This window comes from Pestalotiopsis fici (genome assembly GCF_000516985.1).
Source record: "Pestalotiopsis fici W106-1 unplaced genomic scaffold PFICI_Scf_13, whole genome shotgun sequence".
NCBI classification, from domain to species: domain Eukaryota; kingdom Fungi; phylum Ascomycota; class Sordariomycetes; order Amphisphaeriales; family Sporocadaceae; genus Pestalotiopsis; species Pestalotiopsis fici.
In genome coordinates, this window is record NW_006917103.1 from 1,220,882 (window position 1) to 1,240,496 (window position 19,615).

Below are 19,615 nucleotides of genomic sequence, written 5' to 3' on the forward strand. Positions count from 1 at the left end.
GGGTTGCACGCACCCGAGGACAATGTTTAGTGTCGAGTCCCACGTAAAGTCAATTGACCCACGTTGGGAGAAACGCGTGTATAAGGTACCAATGGAGCACGCTGTCGCCCTAAGAGCCCCCATCAATGTCAGTTTCTTTTCATTCTAGAGTTTGAGGAAATGGAGAGTCAAATGGGGTTTGGTGGCGTACAGAAATCCAGTGAGTAAGATTGCACAGATACCGACTCTGCGACGCCGCGACAGCCGCAAGTGCCAAATCAAATTGACTGGAAGGACAAGCACATATATATCGGACGCTGTGCTGAATACGCCTTGTGCAGCGGCCAGGTTCAGTTGGGGCCGATTGCAGTTGCTCTGACTTTGCAGTATGAGGAACTCGGGCGCGCTAATGGCCTTTGGCCATTGGCTGGATCGGCAGAAGATCGAAGTGGCTATGATACAGGCGCTGTATACAATTACTACCAGGACGATTCCGACCCATATCATAATTCTCATTGTCTTGTTCGTGCGGAAGAGCCGTAGATATAAGATGAGCAGCGACGACTTGAGAAGCATGGCACTGGCTGAATAGAGATCGGCTACTACAATAACACCCTAAGGCAAAATGCTACGTTAGTGAAAGGCAATCCATGTTTTATGACCACACAAGGAAGACAAAGAGAGAAAACGTAATCGGGCGTACCTCGATAAACTTTGGCGTGATTGCGCTGAGTGGAACATTCCACATGTGCGGACCCAGAGGCGATCCGAGGACTACAGAAGGGATGAATAAAGTGACCAGAAACGCATTCGAGAATCATTGACAGTATACTGACCTGACATTGTGACTGCGAAATAAGCTACTACGCTTGCCTGCACATTACGTTAATCGGTGCAAATGCAAATGACTCTTTGCCAACAGAGCCTACTTACTGTGGCCGCGACGGCGAGATCTAGACCCCCATGTTGTTAGTTCTTGACCAAGGTGGGACGAGTAGGTGTCCATAGTTTGTATGTAGGTAGCGTACAATCATCAGCTCCAATGGATCGAGTAATCCACAAACGTGTATATAGTCGCGAGGCTATTCCAACTATCATAAACGGGAATAGTATCCCCAAGACTACCCTACCAGCGGGAGCGATCGAGTAGGGATTTTCAAAATTCGGCGTCACGCCGGCCGGCGCCGGGATCGCGGGAATAGTGTCGAGAATCGACGGATCAACGGGCATCTGATCCATTGCGTCTGATTTCACTCACTGGAATCAGCTTACAATGCGACGAGTGGTTCTTGCCAGAAAGAGGCACGGAATAAAATCAAAGATTTTATCGAGAAGAGAAAACCCCCAGATTATGGTGTTTCTAGGACATGAAGGGCAAAGTGGATGTATCTTTTGTTTAGTCAACGCGCCCTTCCCCACAGCGCTTTTGTTGGTCTTATACGACCACTGCAGCACAGTTTTCTTTTTGTGTGAGGCCAAGACTGGGTGGTCTTGGTGGTGTCCTTCCATCAGCACATATGTAGTCATCCTCAGCTGTGCATTATCAAGTTGACTCGATCCTATCATTGGTGCCATTCCAAGGGTCCGCATTGGACCTTTGGTCAGCAAGGCTGCATAAGGTTCGCAGAGGGATTCCATTACAGATACTTTAACGGTACATTCGGTGTACAGTCTGTGACTTTTACAAGAAGCTGACAAGTTTCAGCGGGAGGATCCCTGTTCATGCCGCCCTTACAAGAGCCGTCTGTGGGAGACGAACAAATGAGAATATCAAGTACGTGCTACCAGGCTGCATGCTCGGCATGCATGTCAGCAATAATAGATCTAGGCATACAGCCCATCCTAGTAATGTTCGCTGTCTCGCTCAGTGGGTATGGTATGTATTTACGGCTCTCGCCGCGCCCCCAAATAGCCTGCAGCCAACAGCTGAGCGCTGATTTGCCATTCGGCAATGTTGTGCACCAACGTGGGCATCGAGTGTAAGGCATCAAATGGAAAAATAATACATCAATGCCGCCCACCTCTACCGTGCGTATGTAATCTTTAGCTGTGACAAAAGGGCAAAAGTGCCGGTACCGCCCCCAAGCACCACGTATCTCCAAGACATGGTTCCTCCCCTCCCCCACTATGCAGTGTAGCTCGGGTAGCATCTCGTTGGTCCAGTTGTTCGATGCAGCTGGGGTGTACCTTTATCTCATCTGTCTAAGTCGCCATGTCACGGGCAGCAAGCCACTCACCAGCGGGATGGTATTCAGGCCCTATCAGGGTAGTGATGCATGCATGTGCTGAGAAATGTAATCGTGTGAGCAGCCTCACGTAACCATACCCAGCAAATAGGATTGTCTATTCTTTGCCTGTTTCGCAATGATGAACACTGGTCGGTACGACACACCACTTCATTTCTGACATCGATTTGGAGCATCAAAGACAACATGTTCCAATATAAGCCAATTGAAATAACTAGTCTGGTTACTCAAGTTGATGATAGTACAGAGTATCGGAATATGTTGACGTTGGAGGATAAGCCAAGTCCAAAAAGTTCTTCACCAACGAAAATGGTCTCAGTGTGGTTGTATCCCGACGCTTTCCAACTGCGCTGACCACGAGATCTTCAATCTCCCGCTGATCCTGACATGTGGCTCCCCCACCATATTTTCATGTCGTTTGCTGCAACTTGTTCAGCTAATGAAGCGAAGGTGCCCCTGAGATAGTGAATTAGTAAAACTCTTGTAACAAGGTGCACAATACTGACCTGGAATAGATTTGTGAAGGACGACCATGGCCACCCAGATTGCTTTTGAGCATACTTTTGCTTGTTTCCATAGCCATAGTAGAAAGAAATATGTTAAAATGGTAGATATTGATACGATGACTGGAAGTCCAAGGCGTTGTAAATGTGCCAGCTCCAGGCTGTTGGATGCGATATGTAGCGACATGGCTGGCATTTTGGTTTCGTTATTGATTTGATCTCTTCAATCTTTCTTGAACAATCTTGAGTAGAGATGATATAGTTGCAAAAGGTCAGGACGACAAAGTCGATAAATATACACGTTGATAGAACAATGACCAGCAGCAAGTGACATGACATAGGGCTGTGTAGCATGCTTTACTCTCTATATAGCCACGCCAGGGTGTTGATTACGTTGGAAATGTATTCAAGTACCTAGATATGCAAGCACATGCTAATTTAGGCCACCACCCATTGAAGTCTTCTTCCAGTTTCATTGTTCATTGGCCACTGGAGAATCCCTGTTATAGCCCCCACACTGCAGCACCGCCAACCAGCACCGCCAACCATCATATTGCCGGTTTTTGCGTAAATGATGCGTTCAAATTTAATGTGAAAGTTTTCTATACCTCTTTCTCTTTCTGGGCATCAATTATCCTCGTCTTTCAGATTGCTTATTGATCGTACTCTGAATTTTTTTTTTTTCTAATCCCCCCTCCACTTCTCTCCCTCCTTCAAATTTTGCCTTTGTATGAAGAATAGAGAAGACTAAGACACAACCCCACGATGGCCTGGTCAATTGAACTCCCACAAGAGCCTTATACCAGCTATCTGGTCGGTCTATTGTTTTTCTTCTTGGTGCTTCCAACATCCTGTTCCTTTGCCACACAGTGGCGTTACAGGGCTGCGGTGAACCATGAAGGAAAGATCAATAGTCCACCCACCGTTCCTTATACTATTCCCATCCTTTGTCATCTCGTGCCTTTAGTTCGGAATCCTTTTGCATTTGTGGTCAACACACTGTGAGATCATATATGAATTTGATTCGTTCGGGAATATTGAGCTCACCAATCCCACAGGGAATGCTATGGGTGGCGTCAGCCACTACGAATATGGGTGGGGTGGAAAAGCTTGACTATAGTGTCAAACCCATCCCATATCCAGGAAGTGTTTGCTGCCTCTAAGCAGCTAACAAGCAAGCCGGCTGTTTTGATAACCATGAAACTTCTCTTGAAGACGCCGTCTCGAGCGATGCCATTATATGAAGCAGATGACTCGGGAATGGCAATCAAGCCTAACAAGCGAAGCACCGTCGCACATGTAGACAGGATAAATTTTCATCAGGCCAGGGCGGCTCAGAAATTCCTTTCAACTCAACATCTCACTTTTCTCAATGAAAAGTACCTGACGACATTCGAGCGTAACTTGCAACAGCTAGGGTCGCACGACACAGATACCTGGGTGGAATATCCTGACTTGTACGCCTTTCTGCAGACGAACATTACACGAACATCCGTGGAGGTCTTGATGGGCTCCAAGGTGTTGGAAATGAACCCAACTTTGATTGAAGACTTTTGGGAGTTTGATATGGCCGTGCCTTGGCTCTTTCGCGGGTGGCCACGCTGGTTTCTCCCACGTGCCTATTCAGCACGGGACAGGGTTCTTGATGCTATCAAAAAGTGGCACGCTCACGCCCATGCACAGTCCGACTGCACCAAGCTAATGGACGACGATCCTGAGTGGGAACCTTACTTTGGCAGCAAGCTTCTCAGAGCGCGGCAGGAATATGCCCTCAAGATGAAACTCATGGATGCAGACGCCCGTGCCTCTGAAGATCTTGGACTCTTGATGGCGTAAGTTATTCGTTCACATATCCTGAATCAGGTTCCTACCCTCCCTCCACCAAGACTGACATGTAAGCAGTTCAAATGCAAATGTAGTCCCCAGCGTATTTTGGTTCCTACATGAAACCCTGACGGACTGCAGTCTGAAAGAGCGCTTAATGGACGAAATCAACTCATGCAATGGCCCTTCTGGACTCGACCCTAACAGACTGGTCGCCCAACCGTTGCTACAATCATGTTATGCCGAGACACTACGGCTTCGGGTTACAAATGGTATGGTTCGGCAGAATGACTCGGAGCCGTTTGTCATGGGAAACGGCTATCGGGTTCCAAAAGGCGAGCCAATGGTCATTTTCACCCACCACCCTTCTCTCAACGAGGAGTCTTGGAATTCGACCAGGAGTTCCTCCACAGACGTACCCCTGACCCAATTTCACGCTGAACGTTTCTTGGTCCCTGACGATACGGTTGAAGAGAACACAAGTAATGGCAATGTGCCCGGAGCCGACGTTGAAGGCGGCAAGTACAAGTTTTCACTCGACGGCCTTGCTGGACTATGGCTACCTTATGGTGGCGGACAACGAATGTGCCCAGGCCGGCATTTTGCCAAGGCAGAGATGCTCAGCACCCTTTCATTGCTTCTAAGTCAATTTGACTTGGAGTTGATGGATACTGACAAGTTCCAGCCAAAGCCTGATTCAAATTGGTTTCCGACTGGAGCTCTTCCCCCTGACTGCAAAGTACCTTTTCGAATGAGGAGAAGGGCCAAGGCAACGTATGATATCGACGGTTAACGAGATGATTCCATGCACGTGTGGCATCTCCACTGCTGTAAATATAATGCATAGCTCTAAAACGGCCCCTGGCTTATTAAAGACGAAGCGAAGTGGACGGAATGTCGAACTTTCCTATGTTCGCGTGTCAAGAAAAGTTGGTAGAAATTGTCATGACAATCATGTGAAAAGCAAGCTTAGAAACGCATTTATTGCCAGGCACTTTGATGTGCTACACCAACACTGTCTTATTCATGTTGAACGATGATAAAAACTCTGCACCCAGCCTTACTGTGACCTGAAATCACAAGGGGAACTTTGGCGGAGAATGAGGGAGAGGACCTGTCGCACAGCCGAGCTGCAAACCACCACCCAAAAACGATTGCCAGTGGACGGAATGATTATAAAACTCAAGATGACATTACCAAAGCGGCATTATTCTTTCAAGGCTCTTCATCCGCGTGACTCCGAGCTCATAGAGTGTTGAAACATTCAATTAACAAACAGGTGTTGTAATATTGAGCTGAGGAAGAGAATGTCTAGTAGCTGCAGCTTCAACTGCCAGCGCGGCTCGTGGTACTCTGTACACTAGATTCACTGGCGCGGGGATGCGATGGCGGGGTGGGTTGGGGTGCTAGGATAAGGTTGAATAGTGCTAGCGAGACTCTCTTATGATCATAGAGTTGTTCTAATACCACCAAGATCTTAGCTGTACCTGTGTAAAAAGAAAAGAAAAGAAAAAATGGGGTACAGATAAGAAGATGATTGCGCCCAGCTTCAATATAATTGAATATACGGCCTTGAACTACTTCAATCCTCACTATTCACCGGATGGAGGCCGACGAAAATCTCTGAGACAGTCATGGTAGGGGTTGGCCACGTGAGACTCGAAAGTATAAAACTCATTTCAATCATCACGTGAAGCGACACTGAACCAATTATGACGACGGTAAGTATAAAAATCCAAATCCATGGGAGTAGCAGCGTAGCAATAATATCCGGCTCACCTGGCCTGGTTGCAGAGATTCTAGACCCGGCAGCAGCAGCAGATAAACTATCGCATCATTCATCTCGGTACAGAGATGCGGTCCGCTCGTTGCAGGACCTTTCAAAATGCGCTGTCGGGCTGATTGTTACAAATAAAGGCTCGGCCTGTCAAGCGATACAACGTGATAACAGATTGTCGGACGGCAGCCATGCCATCGTGAGCCTCCAGATGTCAGTCAGGACAGGCGCACGTAGACCCGGGGTGTCAATATCGATTCTTTATGCTATATGCCTGTCGATGACCCGCTTTGAAGCTGCGACAATAATATCTGCGATTCGGTAACAGCAGCTCAAGTTCTGCTGGAACATGTTGTTGTTTTGTAACACGATAGATTAAGGTTTACTCTGGAATTGCTCTCTGGAAACCCGAACGGAAATAGAGACCTGAAGGTTGGGGTCCATGACTATTGAGTGCTTAGTCTTTAAGATGTCTTGGCATACGGCTTGTGAAATTGGTCAAATTGAGCCGTTGATTCGCGTACTGACGATATAAGCTAGGTTAGCTGGTTGATTCAGCAGTAATGGCATGTCGCCCTGTGTATTCTTTCTTGACAGCGCATCACTTTGTCCTCTCCGTCGCATGTCAAAAATGAGGTTCTCCAGACTTGTCAAAAGTCTCGGCGCTTGGGCGTTGCTCAGTCGTGGTGGTGCAATTGCATTGGATTTTCAGGACGAGACGTGCCAAAACGAACTCTATCTAAAGCTCGCTCCCCTGGCGACAGATCCCTGGGCCAAACAGTTCTGTTCTGATAAATACCACAAGACTGACACTTCTCTTGTGACTACTTTTATCACAGCAACCTCGGTGTCGGATGCCGTGACTACCACCACTTCCACCACATCGACTACCACAACTGCAACCACAACAACCACCTCGACAAGTACGACAACCACAACAAGCACTGCCACAAGCACTACTGTTACCACTACAATATCCACCTTCACAGTGACTACGATAATAACTGGCACATCGGCTGGAGTTGATCCTGATCCTGAGACCACATCGGCTGCAGTTGACCCTGAGACTACATCTGCCGACGTTGAACCTGATCCTGAGACTACATCGACCATAGTTGTTCCCGATGAGACCCCATCGGCCATAGTTGATCCTCTCACCACAGATTTACCCAGGAAGCGATATGCGAGATGCCACAAGGCAAAGCCAACCTCTCGAATCAAGCCAGGTGGTGGTACATCCGGCGATAAACCAGACCCTTATCAGCCTCATTTCAAGCCTGCGTCTGATATTCCATTCAAGGGTGACTTGGGTATTCCGTATTCGGACAGTCAGAATTCGGGCTCAGGAGCGGCGCCGCATATTGGCCCTAACAAACCATTCCACGACAACTCACCCAAATATCAGCACAATAAATGGACACCAGATGGTAACCTCGAAGGCAACGCGGCCCCGTATAGCTACGGCACTCCAACTCAACACTCCCCTTCCGATCCGACTAGTAACGGCTACTCATCAGATCCCAAAGCCGAACTCTACCAGAGCTTGTTGTATGCACCAGCTGCTACTGCGAGCAAATTCTGTAAGTAGTTTTCTTTCTCCTGACACGAAATGTTTGTCTGAAAATTCGAAGAGCCATTCAAACTCATTCCAATTAATAATCATTACTCATATTTCCTTAAAGGTTCCTGTTACCAGGCGACGGAGACTTCTACGTCCACCACGACTAGTACGGTCGCCACAACTGTGATAACCTCTGGTACGGTCACGGACATTGTGACTAGCACCATAAGCACAACTTCCACCTCGGTAACAACGACGACAACGACTTTGACGGTGCCAACCACTACAGAGACAACCAGCACGACCACTGCGAGTACGACTGTGACGACCACAATCTCGGTAAGTAAAATTCCGATTATTTTCCCCTTTCGAGCTACACTCGCACAGACTTGATCTGCTCTCAGCTGTGTGCAATTCTCGAGGCAGAGTCGTATAAAGACCCAAGCTGACTCGTCCACCCCCCAAAAATACAGGTAGTCCCAGTTGCCATAGACTGCCCAGCCCTTGCACCTGCGTACTCGTCCGCAAATGGCAAAGAATTCGACATACAATGCAATGCATATTATGCCGTGTCATCAGAAACTATAATTTTCAACACCATACTTGCGAATTTTCGGGCATGTCTTGAACTGTGCTCTGTCACCACTGGATGCCAAGCTATCACCTACGTAAAATCAATAAGTAACTGCTCTCTGCTGACTGAAGTCATAGGGGGGAATCTAGATACCCCCGACTACGATAGAGCGGTGATCATCTAGCAGTAAATACAAAATGCAGGGAAACAAATGTTTACCTGAATAGTTATTATCCATTAATTCACACATTCTATAATTTATTTGAAAAGAATTTATATGCAAGCTTTCGCTATACAATAAGAAAGAAAAGAGAAAACAAAGGACATAATTTGATAAAATGAGTGGAACGGACGACGGTGTAAGAAAATATCAATGCAATACGACTAATCCCTAGGTTAACTGGCAATTATCAACTTAGCTGTGCGTGTGCGTGAGGAGCTAGTGAGGCACTCTTTATAGTGTGCCAAAAGTCATGACATTACATGTAATGTCAAATTTATGGGAGGGGGGTTCACCACTGCACCACAAACCTTTTGGTTAGATATTATCTTATGCTGTATCAGCACTTATTTAAGAGGTATAAAATATTTAGTACGACAAAATATTTGAAATATTAGTATTGAAATTGGCAAAAAAACATACAACACCGGGGATTCCCCAGCCGTCACCGATCTGAGTACTAATCCAGCCGTCACCAGTTTGACTAGGGCAGAGCGGACGGGATGCCGTATTTTCTAGTGCGTATGGTCGTATGTGAAAGCTCTTGAGGGAAAAACTCTATATCTTTACTAGCTCAATACCATCACACTTACCGCACGATACAACCAGAAATGGGCCGATCGCCAACCTTGCAACCTTGGAGCGTTCCGTCTCATCCTACGTTTCCCGTGCTGAAGACTTCCATCTTGACATTGAATCAAAAAAGTTCGACATGCGACTACTACCAGCCATGGCTTTGGCATTTTCAGATCCTATTTCTGGCGTTGTGGTACCAGATTCCTTGCCTTGAATGTTTTCCACCTTTCTGCGCTTGGCCATGCTCTTGTCAATACCTTCATCAGGATTGGAGAGGAGCGCTTGCCCGCAGTCTCGTTTTCCCGCTTCATTCGGACTCGAAAATGACAAGGGAGAAGGACTGCAAGCACGGTCCTGTGTGTTATCGGCACTGCCAGAGCTGATGCTGCTACCCAGACCGCTGTCGCGTACCGAGCTTTCAATTTCCTCAATCTCAATGTCGGGAGTTCCCTCCTCGGGCTGGCCATGATCTTTCCAGCGAAGGGGAAAGCGGCGGCTGTGTCCAAAGAGAACTGCGCCCTGAGAAACCCGTCCCAGGTTCAGGTTTATCGGGCTGCTCAGTCCCCTGGTCCAGAACTTGGGCATTGACGATGGAAGCAATACTTGCATTCGCTCGTGCTTGGATGGCGAGCCCTTGACGCAGCGGCAGGCCTCGAACGTCTTGTCTGGCGTGTGCCAGTAAATGTCGTCAACTAGTCGCCAAGGACTTGTTTTTGTGCTGCCGCGTTTCTGTAGGATTTCCTGGAGCTCCGAGACACACACGGCCAAGACATCCTGGCCCTTTGGTACTGCAACGCTCCATTGACACTCTTCACAAGACTTTGTCCCTTCAGACTGTATAGGCTGTACCAGTTCTCCAAAACCAGTGCCAAAGAGAGTTATGGCATGTATAGCTCTTGTAAAGTCGACCCAGCCCCGACCGGTAGCTCTCAAGGTTGTCATTCGCGGCCAGAACGGATCTTCATCAGTCGCCACGTCCATGAAATCGAAACCTTCGAGCTGGCGACGTGCAGAGGTTTTGAGACGGAATCCAATACCGTCTTGTGTTGATTCATCGGCCTGGTGTGCCATTATCTGCTCCAGAACATCGCTTATACCCTGGACTCTATCTCGGAAACAATAGTATGTCTGAGTCTGTGTCGTGACATGCTGAGCTGCGCGTGATGTACCAAGGATCGTTTCTTCTCGAGATGTGACTGGCTTTGAGTAGAGTGGGAGGCCGAGGTTGTGGGGATTTGTAAGTACGTGGATGGATGCTGTCTTGCCTGATTGATGTTCTTGAGCCTCTTGGAATGCTTGCGGGTCGTAGAGAAGTAAAGACTTGAAAGGGTCGGATGCATCATGTTTGAGTGACGCGCGAACAAGATGGAGGAGAGCACTGGTCCCATCGACCAGCCATGCCCTGCGATCTCCGACGTCGTACAGCACGACATATTTCTTGGCAATCCACTTGAGGCGCATGGTGTAGTCGTCCCTTGATCTAATGTGCACTGCTTTGTCCTTCTTACCCAGCACACACGAGACGCCAGCAGTAATGTAAGAGCCGCCAACGATTGAGATCTTCTCAAGAACACATCCAGGACTTGGTGGTTTCAAGCTAGACCATCCAATATCGTATTCCGCGCTTGGCCCCCCTGGAAATTCAGTTAATAAAACGCAAGACGGTCTGAGGAATGGAACAAAACGTACCAGTGACATTCTTGACATTAGTAGACCACCCCACTACATGACGGCATCTTTCAATGTCGGCGGTACTCAGGCCTGAGGGAGCGTTATCCAGGAACGGCTTCAGTCGCTCGTCACAATACGACATATACTCGCCGTCTGAACTGATAATCATATGCCAATATATGAAGTCGTTAACTCGATACAGAGGAACGAGAGCAGCCAACGCTGTCTTGAAGAGGGGTTTTCCGGTGCACTTTGAGAGTTGGCGTGTTCCTATGAGTTCTGCCATTGTTCCCAGGTCCAGCTCAATCCCTCCGCGAGCTTCAGCGTGCCTGGGAGTAGGATAGCCGCTGACTAGGACTGGATTTCGGAAAAGCTTCATCCAACAGCAATTCCCAAAGTCGGGAGTTTTAGTCCAAGACATGTAAGACATATTGGCGAGTAACCTGCAGTCGTTCCCCGCCATGGATGTGGATGTCTCTGAAGTGTTTTGTTCTAGGGCTGAAATGAAACAAGTTGGAACAACGTTAATGATAGAGTCATCTTCGGGAGTTGCCCAAAACGCTGCTTGAAGCCACGCCAACACTTCTCCAACCTCGGCTATAGCAAAAGCATTGCCAACAGCTAGGATCTCGAGTCTGCGCCCTGTCGCGTCAATCTTGGCACCCAACTGGGTATCGTCATCGAGAGTGCCTGCAAATATTGTAAGAAATCAGCCTTGGTCTTCTGTAGGATCGGATAATATGGGCTTCACTAACATGAGGACAATGTCCCAACCTCTCGGCGCAAAAGATGAGCGAATAGCTCAATTATTCTTTCTCCACACTTTGGCCACAGTGTTCGTACATACTCTAGACAAGTGCCCGCCCAGGCTTGATTGTGTTCACCTGTTAGTACGAGGACTCGTGAAAATGCCTCGTGAGCCGGCAAGTCGTATTGCTGTTCTGTGAAGAAGCCGCTGAACCAGAGTAATCGAAACACTAGTCTGTGCGTTTTGGGGGGTTCCTTTCGAGATATCTTCTCTTGCCTACCCAAAGCGGTGAGAATTTGGTTCTTAATGCGAGCCTGTGCATTGTTTTTCCCGACTATTTCTAGTTGTATCTCCCGCAGCATAGCGCTCTGCAGCCACTCGAATGCCGTGGAATGGACAAGAATGCTACGGTATGCGTGGAGCCTTGGGTACTCTTCGAAATCATCAGTTGCATCGTACTCTTCATTCCACGATGTCTTGTCCTGGGCATTGTCATGAGGCAAGTCTTGCTGCTTCTGCCAGAGAGACACCTTGTCTATGGTTGACATTTCGTTGATTTTTGGTAAGTCTGGTACTTCATTGTCGTCTTTTTCTTCTTCTTCAAATGCGAGGACTCTAGACACTGCTTCAGTGATCTGCCTAGATCAATGTGAGCTATAATGATCAATTTCATGTTCGTAATCCAATGATTCACTTACTCTCTATATTTGTGCACAAAGCACGCAAAGCGCATTTTAGCCGGACCAGACTCATTATGCCCGAGTCTGATTGCGAAACCTTCCAAAAGGGACGGCAATGCGTTTCTTAGGGTCACCATCAGCTCCTTGGGGAGACTTCTCGGTAACGCTGCGGCTAGCTCCTCGGCAAGCTCGGATATGAAATATTCCAATTGGTTTCCATGGATATTCGAGGCCTTTGAATGCACTGTACGTTCTTCTGTGGTGTTCTCAATGGAGTCAACTCGAGCACTAGTTGACGCATCTCGACTCAATTTGAGTCGGTCTAGTTTTGCCTGGACGCTTCCATATCCAGAGTCTGGTGCAAACTCGGTCGTGTCCAAAGAGTGAGCTGGAGTGGCCACATGATCGTCAGTCGTAACCGTCGCTTTCGAAACGAATGTTCCATACGGCGAGATGGTCGGAATGGTGAAGGCGGATTTACTGTAGCTTAAGTGGCCCCCTTCCGGTTGTTTTTCGTATGGCGTGAGAAAATTTAATGTAAATTGACTTTCAAACGCTGGGTTGGGGAAATCAGGATCATATACTATACTCCACGGTCCGTGTAAGCCAGAGTTGTTCAATGAGGCTGGAGTCTGTAAACTTGAGGGGTTGCTAGTCCATGGTGATTCTGTTTCCGGTGCACACAATCCAGGATCACTTTCTATAGAAGGGACTGGAGCTCTGCCGGGGTCGCCTCCAGCTCCAGCTCTCGAGCTTTCAGGATCACTCTCTCGTTCGCTTTTCTATGCGTTAATTTATACTCAGTAGCCTCGGCAAGATAGCCTAGCCAAGAAGAGAACCTACTGCCTGGTTATATGACGAGCCAAAAGATCTGCCCGGTGAAATGCTTTTTGGCAGCCTGGATACGAACATGGGTATTCAGGTGCTTGGTGGGTTAATTGGTGGCGTCTGTAACAATCTCAATAATTAAATTTCCAAGAATTATACAATCAGTGATCGTACCCAAGATGTTCCCGTCTCGTAAATGTCTATTATCTCGATATCAATACGTTGAATGCCTTCATTTGCTATTCACCGAGAGTGACATACCTTTGTGCATATTTCACAAACATGTGTAGGGATGCCCTTCTTGGGTTTTGATACCCGACCAGTCACGGGGGCTTTCTCTTGTTGCTCCTCGCCACATGTTCCCACTGGGCGAGCGGGAGCGATTCCTTCAGTCCCTTGATCCATTTAGGCCAGAGTGGCGCTTGCGATGAGCCAAGGCCAGAGCAGCAAAGTTGGCTTGTTCAATAAGTCTCTCTGTTTGAAATACAAATTTGGTCAGAGGAGAATATGTCCGTCACAGGGACACGGTTGGATGAAGAATTAAAAGTTTTTGAGCCGCAATGGTCAAAGGTGCGGGGAGTCAGCTTTTGACCTGGGATTCAGTGGCTGTGAGGCGGGCGCAGTACAAGGGGCTACACGGCCTGGCCAATAAGCAGGATATCTCATGCTGCAGTATCATTTCAGAGCCTTCCGCTCAGCGCATCCCTCGTACTTGTGGCTGAGTAAGGCGGCATGAGCCTGTCATGATTGGCCTGTCCAAAGCAGTGAGCAGTGGCTCCTATGTACAAATTCGATGTACCTAATTGGGTCACTACTAAGTCGTGGATGGAAGCTGAAGATGAATTTAGTGGTGAGAAACACCTCAATTTCTATTACATTTTGTCTGCGCGGGGAAAGTTGTCAAGACCCCTGTCAACCCAGACCATGTAGTGGTTTTTCCACAGCTTCTCGCCCAAAAAAAAAAAAAAAAAAAAACCAGAACGTTGATATTTTTGTTCAATATAATTCTACGTCTTGTTGCTGTCAACTCTGATCCTGAAACCAGTTACTGAGGAAAAGAATAACGGATGGTAGCTTCTCACATGGGATGCATATGTTATGGTTTGGTTTGAATTATGAATTAAGTTGCCATTGTCAAAGTTCGAGCTATGTACTAATACAAGAGTTTGAAGCATACAAAAGGTACCTTTAGTCACTATGCTCCCCCTAGCTAAAGGCTCCCTTCGAGCCAGGGTATTGGTTGAACAAGGAAGAGTCATACTTTTGCAACTGCGGGCATCCCAGAGCCGAGATGACAGCATTGAGCGGGCCAGCCAGCGTCTGCACGGCCTTGGCCACATTGCCGACGAGACCACGGAGAATGTCGGGCGACGCCATGCTGACGGTCTGGAAGGCGAGGCACATGGCATTGTTGCCCTCGAGGAGGGTCTCGGCGTTGAAGACGCCGCTGGTGAGGCTCGTGACGTTGACGCCGGTAAAGGTGTTGGGCTTGCCCGTGTTGCCGCCGAGCACGAGCAGGTTGGGCAGGTGTCGCAGAGCATCCATGGCGTCGAGGGTGAAGGCGGCGAGGCCAAACTCGTCGCCAATGGCGCGGCGGTACCACTAAGGACATGACATGGTTAGCTGTTGCATGCTTAATCGCTTGCAGCTTGCAATTTGAAAACGGGCCCAGTCTATGCTTACGTTGTCAGGGACGCGCTCGTGTCCGGGGATCCATTGGAAGGAGCCAGGCTCGCCGACGACAGACTCAAATGACTTGAGGGTTTCACTATCGAGGAAGCCCTCGGGATATTCGGCAGAATGGTTGGCAAAGAAGCGGTACGTGAAGACGTAAGTCGCGGTCTGGACAGCCAGACCAGTAAAGGGGCCATTGAAGAAATAGGGGTTGGTGTTGACAGAGTTTTGGAAGCGAAGACCTCGGAATGGGTGCATCACTGTGAGATCATATCCATTAGGGCCCTGTGGCATGTTGTATAGGGTCTCGAACTGGCTCATGTTCAAGGAGACGGGGTCACCACTAAGTCACGCTGTTAGCAAGCTACACTCATTGACATACGACTCTATAACCACATTGAACTTACGTGATGTAAAGATCAGCTCGAGTGGGTGATACATCAGACTCGAATCTATTGTGAGAGTTGCTAAGGCCTTGAGGCTGACCAAGAAGGCCACCAACACCAAGCAATGCACTGCTTGGGGGCTTGCCACCAATCGAGACTGTTGCGAGGTCTCCCGCCATGACGGCAGAGTATACTGTCAGGAAAGTCGCCAGGTCGACACCCATGCCAAACACTTCGCCCCATTAGTCAAGAATACAGGGACCATGATGGAGATGGCTACCAACATTCGACGGACCCATTTATGATGTCCAACACGGTTCCGACACCATTACGTGCCATGTAGCCATGGTTTGCAAGTGTGTTTAGACCAGGGCACGACCCTCGGATGTCCCCGGGGCCTGGTGCGATCTGTAAGCTTAATATCAGCCTTTGTCGTTTGCTAAGCATCAGAAAGAGAAGTATAGTGCTTACCCACGCGTGATCGCCGGTGGTGTCTATCCGCTGTGCATCTGCATCGAAGCCCGGCTTGATGGCATCGATACCCGCAACACGCTTCGCTTTGACATCCGCGGAGATTTTAGCGGCCAGGTCGTTGATCCTGGCCAAATCTTCGTTGGACAGGTCCGAGTTGATAACACTCGTGGGAAAAGCAGTCGCACATAGTGCTGAAAGGGCAATGCCCGAGAACAATGAAAGTCTCATCGTGAGGGAGGATGAAGAAACACGACGTCTCAAAAAAAAAATTGCTGGATGAAAGGGGGGAGAAAGGAGCGAATCAGCAATGATGCATAACACGGCAAGTTTGCAGTGAGCGATGGGAAGAAAAGTCCTGCCAAGATCATCTCGGATGGGAGGTCTTCCGTTTAAATGTCCAACCGGTGATGTTAGTCCTCACAGCTATAGAATAGCTCAGGGACGTCCTGATTTGGACAGAGCGATCGACAGGTGTCAGGAGCATTTGCCACGAGTCTGAGCCAATGGGCAATTTCGAGTTACAATCAATCACCATACAGCAATTATCCAACCAATCAATGTGTCTTTTCATGACACTATGTTCTGCTGATCTTCAGGTCTGGCGATATTATAGTGTCGTATATCGTTCCTTGACTAGCCCTAGCCGCCTCCATGTGGAAAGATCCGGTGAAGGAGTTTAAATTGGCGTGGTGTTTAAAAGTTCCAGGAGACTCAACTACACTGTAATGGGCACACTAAAAGTCTGGAGGATTCAAAGGGACAATCGAACAGTCTTGGCAAACTAGCAGTGGACATAAAAACTTTCAAGACGGTTCATGAAATCTGTGGCGATAACTCGAGATGCTGAGTATGGCCAGTAGGTGAAAATTCCCGTCTCCTACTTGCGTCCGTTGTCACTGAAGTGGAAGGAAAAGTTTCCACTCCGTCATTTTTATAACTACCTCAAGCCTACAGATGACCAAGTCTTGGTCTTCAGGGAGTTCTTTTGCTCCAACCCACTCGGGTGGATGGCGTCAGGCAAGGAGAACCCTCTGGTATCGGCAAACGTGGCTCTATTAGTCGCTCAGCGGGCATTCTGCCCTGAGCTAATTTGGCCTTTTGAACCCTTGGGAATTAGACTTCCCAATCAAGATCGCTACTCTTGATTCTTGTAAAGAAATGAATCCGTTTTCGGTTTTGTTAGAGATCATGCTTGCTTGATGCAAATTTGAAATGTTAGCAGCCGCAATTCTTGAGCAGATTCAATTCACTATCTTCACTTTGTTTCGAGGCATTTCAATGATTGTTTTATTTTTCATTAGACTACTTCATTGTATGATATTTAGTATACTCATTATCTTATGCAAAGGCTTTATCTTCCGGAAATTCTCGAGTCGTATATGCCTGACCTGGCAGCGAGCCATCGTGCAAGATACTCCGACTACTCTCGTCGTCTGTGCCTTCTTGCGACATCCGCCGTTGTGTATCCATTTTTGGCATGTCGGGTTTGATAGAGATCCTGGATAGCGGTACGCTGCCCCGCCTGGCCTCACTGTTGCCGGCTGATTGTGCTGTACGCCTGCTCTTCCCTGATGAGCCATATCCGCCCACATAGCTACCAAAGGAGCTGATCTTTTCTTTGAGAAACTTTCGAAGGATCGGGATCGATGCGGCGATAATTGTGACTGCTGACTCTGTCGCTGACCATATAACGGATTGTACCGCATTGTCTATACTGTTGTTAGCGGCCTGAGTGCGTTCATATTGGTGGTCATATATGCAACTTACAGGAAATATCTTGGGTCGTCAGTTGGATGATGTAGATGCTCCTGGCAATGGCTGTCGCACCAGCGCTAAATCCAAAGTCAGTCTTGCTTCTTTCTTGGAAAATGAGATGCATAAATAGTAGAGAGACTGACAGGAATCCGAGACTCATCGCACAGCATACACCGAGTTTCTCAACGGTGCGCATCTGAACACCCCATAGAATTTTCCACGGAAGAAGTGCCAGTGAAAAATCCATGAATGCCGCCCAAGCTGCTTGAAGTTTTAGTGGTATTTATTCGATTTTTGTCGCGCTCGTGCTTACCAGCTTGGAAGATACCATATTTCAAGGATATTGTTTTATCAATACATGTGCCGGGGTAAAAGTCGACAAAGGTTTTGGCGAGCGGCCTGCACTGCACCCAAGGCAGGACAGTGACGGGAATAGCAAACAGTATGAGAGTCGTGATGGAGAACCAGATGAATCCCCTATAGAATCCAGAAGTCAAAGGAATGAGAGTAACAGCAAAGGAAATTTTGCTCGCATTGATAGCCACAATCGATGCGGTGAGGGCGGACGCGCCAAGGTATGTGATCGAATTCAAGTTTTTGTAGTCCACTGCCATCGGCCGGAGATAAGTCGACTGTTGAAGAGATTGAATCAAAAGCAGAGCACTTACTATCCAATATGTGCCTTCCGAATCCCAAATTGATTGAAAGTTGCATCAATATAACCTGCACCAGCAGGCATACCCACGACATGATGAGCAGAGCATCATCCCACCAAAATCTGCGATGCTTCAGTCGAACATACATCCGCAGTCCCAGGAACACACCACAAAACAACCACAGGCACCATAGAACTGCAGACATCAGCGGGCCATGATTCTCGGCCGGGTTGCTGACCCAGTTCTTGATTGCCGACGACGACATGGTTGGCGATGTCCCCAACTCCCAGTGTCCCAAGAATAGAATGAAATGCTGAGAAAGAGCAATGATAGCACATGGGCCAGGCGTGTTATTATTTTGAGTTCAACCCCAAATTGGCTCTCCTCTTCATGCTCATCGTAGCTCAAGGAAATCATTCTCCCAAGGCTGGGCAGACGGGCCCAGTGCCAAAATCTGGATTGGTTAGTGTCCGTACAAGGCCAGGCTAAGAAGATGGTTGATCCATCATTGCCGCGGAGTATATCCTAGGCTCCTACTAAACTTCAAGAACGGCTTAAGCCGTAGTATGATCTGCCCCTCTAATCCGTAGCCCGTCAGAATGGCTTGCCCGGACCGACATCTAGACAGTAGACGGAGGCTTTTAAAACCCCTGCTAATGACCGGGATTTCAGAAACCCGGTATACACTCGCCCTACGAACTACACTATTATAAAGGGTTTCAGTTGACTGCAAGGATAGATGGCCCGACCTTATTAGGTTGGGGTTGTTTTAGCGGCACTTTTGTGTCATGCTATACTACTGCGGTAGCGGGCAGTAATTTATCGGGAGCAATGGCCGATGAATGAAATCACACAATGGCCGAACTTTAGTTTGAGAGTCATTATTCCCGCGGGATCGCCTGGACGAGTAGACAGTCAAGTCATGTTGGCAAGGTTTGCCACGGGCGGCTGTTGTATTCTGCCTTGGATACATGGTTACATATATGATCTGACGTCGAGTCCCTATTGAGTCGTGTGAGCCATTCCATCGTGCGGTCTATAAGGGATAGTCTGTGCATTGATGGCTATAGAAATTCTTGCATTTGAAATGGAGACAGGGTTTGCCAAGCTCTGCGCAGTCTAAAATCCTCAGCAATACAGGAGCTTTGTGGCTTTTCTTCCCCTTGTATTATAGTACAATAGTCAAGACCCCATGTGTCAAATCGCCTGGAGAACGTCGGCAAAGTTCCGTCTTGGATTCCGCATCGGATCGAGTCGTCCGTAAACTAGACACGGATCGCTACTGTTGATCTTTATAACCGAGACAACCGGATCTATCAGGTGTCGGAGATATGTCACTGACTTGGTCTAGTAGATCTCGGTACTTGATATAGTGTTCATGACAGCGGCGATCAGAAGATACAATAGCATTTCACCTGGCAAGGGACTTGTGGGCATAAGTATGCTCTAGTGATCTTGAAGACTGCTCAATTGGATATGAAAC

The 19,615-nt window shown here is 48.0% G+C and overlaps 6 protein-coding genes across 6 annotated transcripts; 3 read left to right on the top strand and 3 right to left on the bottom strand.

The window, feature by feature from the left end:
- Nucleotides 1-3,925: 3,925 nt before the first annotated feature.
- PFICI_14803 (uncharacterized protein) lies at nt 3,926-4,564 on the top strand (the record flags this gene model as incomplete). Its single annotated transcript, XM_007843384.1, has 1 exon — nt 3,926-4,564. One exon carries the CDS (start codon nt 3,926-3,928, stop codon nt 4,562-4,564), a length of 639 nt encoding a protein of 212 aa, XP_007841575.1.
- A 145-nt stretch (nt 4,565-4,709) lies between these two features.
- Nucleotides 4,710-5,345, top strand: PFICI_14804 (uncharacterized protein; the record flags this gene model as incomplete). Its single annotated transcript, XM_007843385.1, has 1 exon — nt 4,710-5,345. The coding sequence occupies one exon, from the start codon at nt 4,710-4,712 to the stop codon at nt 5,343-5,345; it is 636 nt and encodes a 211-aa protein (XP_007841576.1).
- A 1,615-nt stretch (nt 5,346-6,960) lies between these two features.
- Nucleotides 6,961-8,339, top strand: PFICI_14805 (uncharacterized protein; the record flags this gene model as incomplete). Its single annotated transcript, XM_007843386.1, has 3 exons — nt 6,961-7,909; nt 8,012-8,229; nt 8,295-8,339. 3 exons carry the CDS (start codon nt 6,961-6,963, stop codon nt 8,337-8,339), a joined length of 1,212 nt encoding a protein of 403 aa, XP_007841577.1.
- Nucleotides 8,340-9,341: 1,002 nt separating this feature from the next.
- Nucleotides 9,342-13,592, bottom strand: PFICI_14806 (uncharacterized protein; the record flags this gene model as incomplete). Its single annotated transcript, XM_007843387.1, has 5 exons — nt 9,342-10,894; nt 10,950-11,621; nt 11,687-12,318; nt 12,378-13,141; nt 13,449-13,592. 5 exons carry the CDS (start codon nt 13,590-13,592, stop codon nt 9,342-9,344), a joined length of 3,765 nt encoding a protein of 1,254 aa, XP_007841578.1.
- An 801-nt stretch (nt 13,593-14,393) lies between these two features.
- PFICI_14807 (uncharacterized protein) lies at nt 14,394-15,949 on the bottom strand (the record flags this gene model as incomplete). Its single annotated transcript, XM_007843388.1, has 5 exons — nt 14,394-14,789; nt 14,871-15,204; nt 15,269-15,479; nt 15,532-15,655; nt 15,719-15,949. 5 exons carry the CDS (start codon nt 15,947-15,949, stop codon nt 14,394-14,396), a joined length of 1,296 nt encoding a protein of 431 aa, XP_007841579.1.
- A 1,110-nt stretch (nt 15,950-17,059) lies between these two features.
- On the bottom strand, nt 17,060-18,226 carry PFICI_14808 (uncharacterized protein; the record flags this gene model as incomplete). The annotated part of the gene is made up of 5 exons (XM_007843389.1): nt 17,060-17,430; nt 17,489-17,553; nt 17,620-17,737; nt 17,790-18,083; nt 18,145-18,226. The coding sequence occupies 5 exons, from the start codon at nt 18,224-18,226 to the stop codon at nt 17,060-17,062; spliced, it is 930 nt and encodes a 309-aa protein (XP_007841580.1).
- Between the last annotated feature and the right edge of the window lie 1,389 nt (nt 18,227-19,615).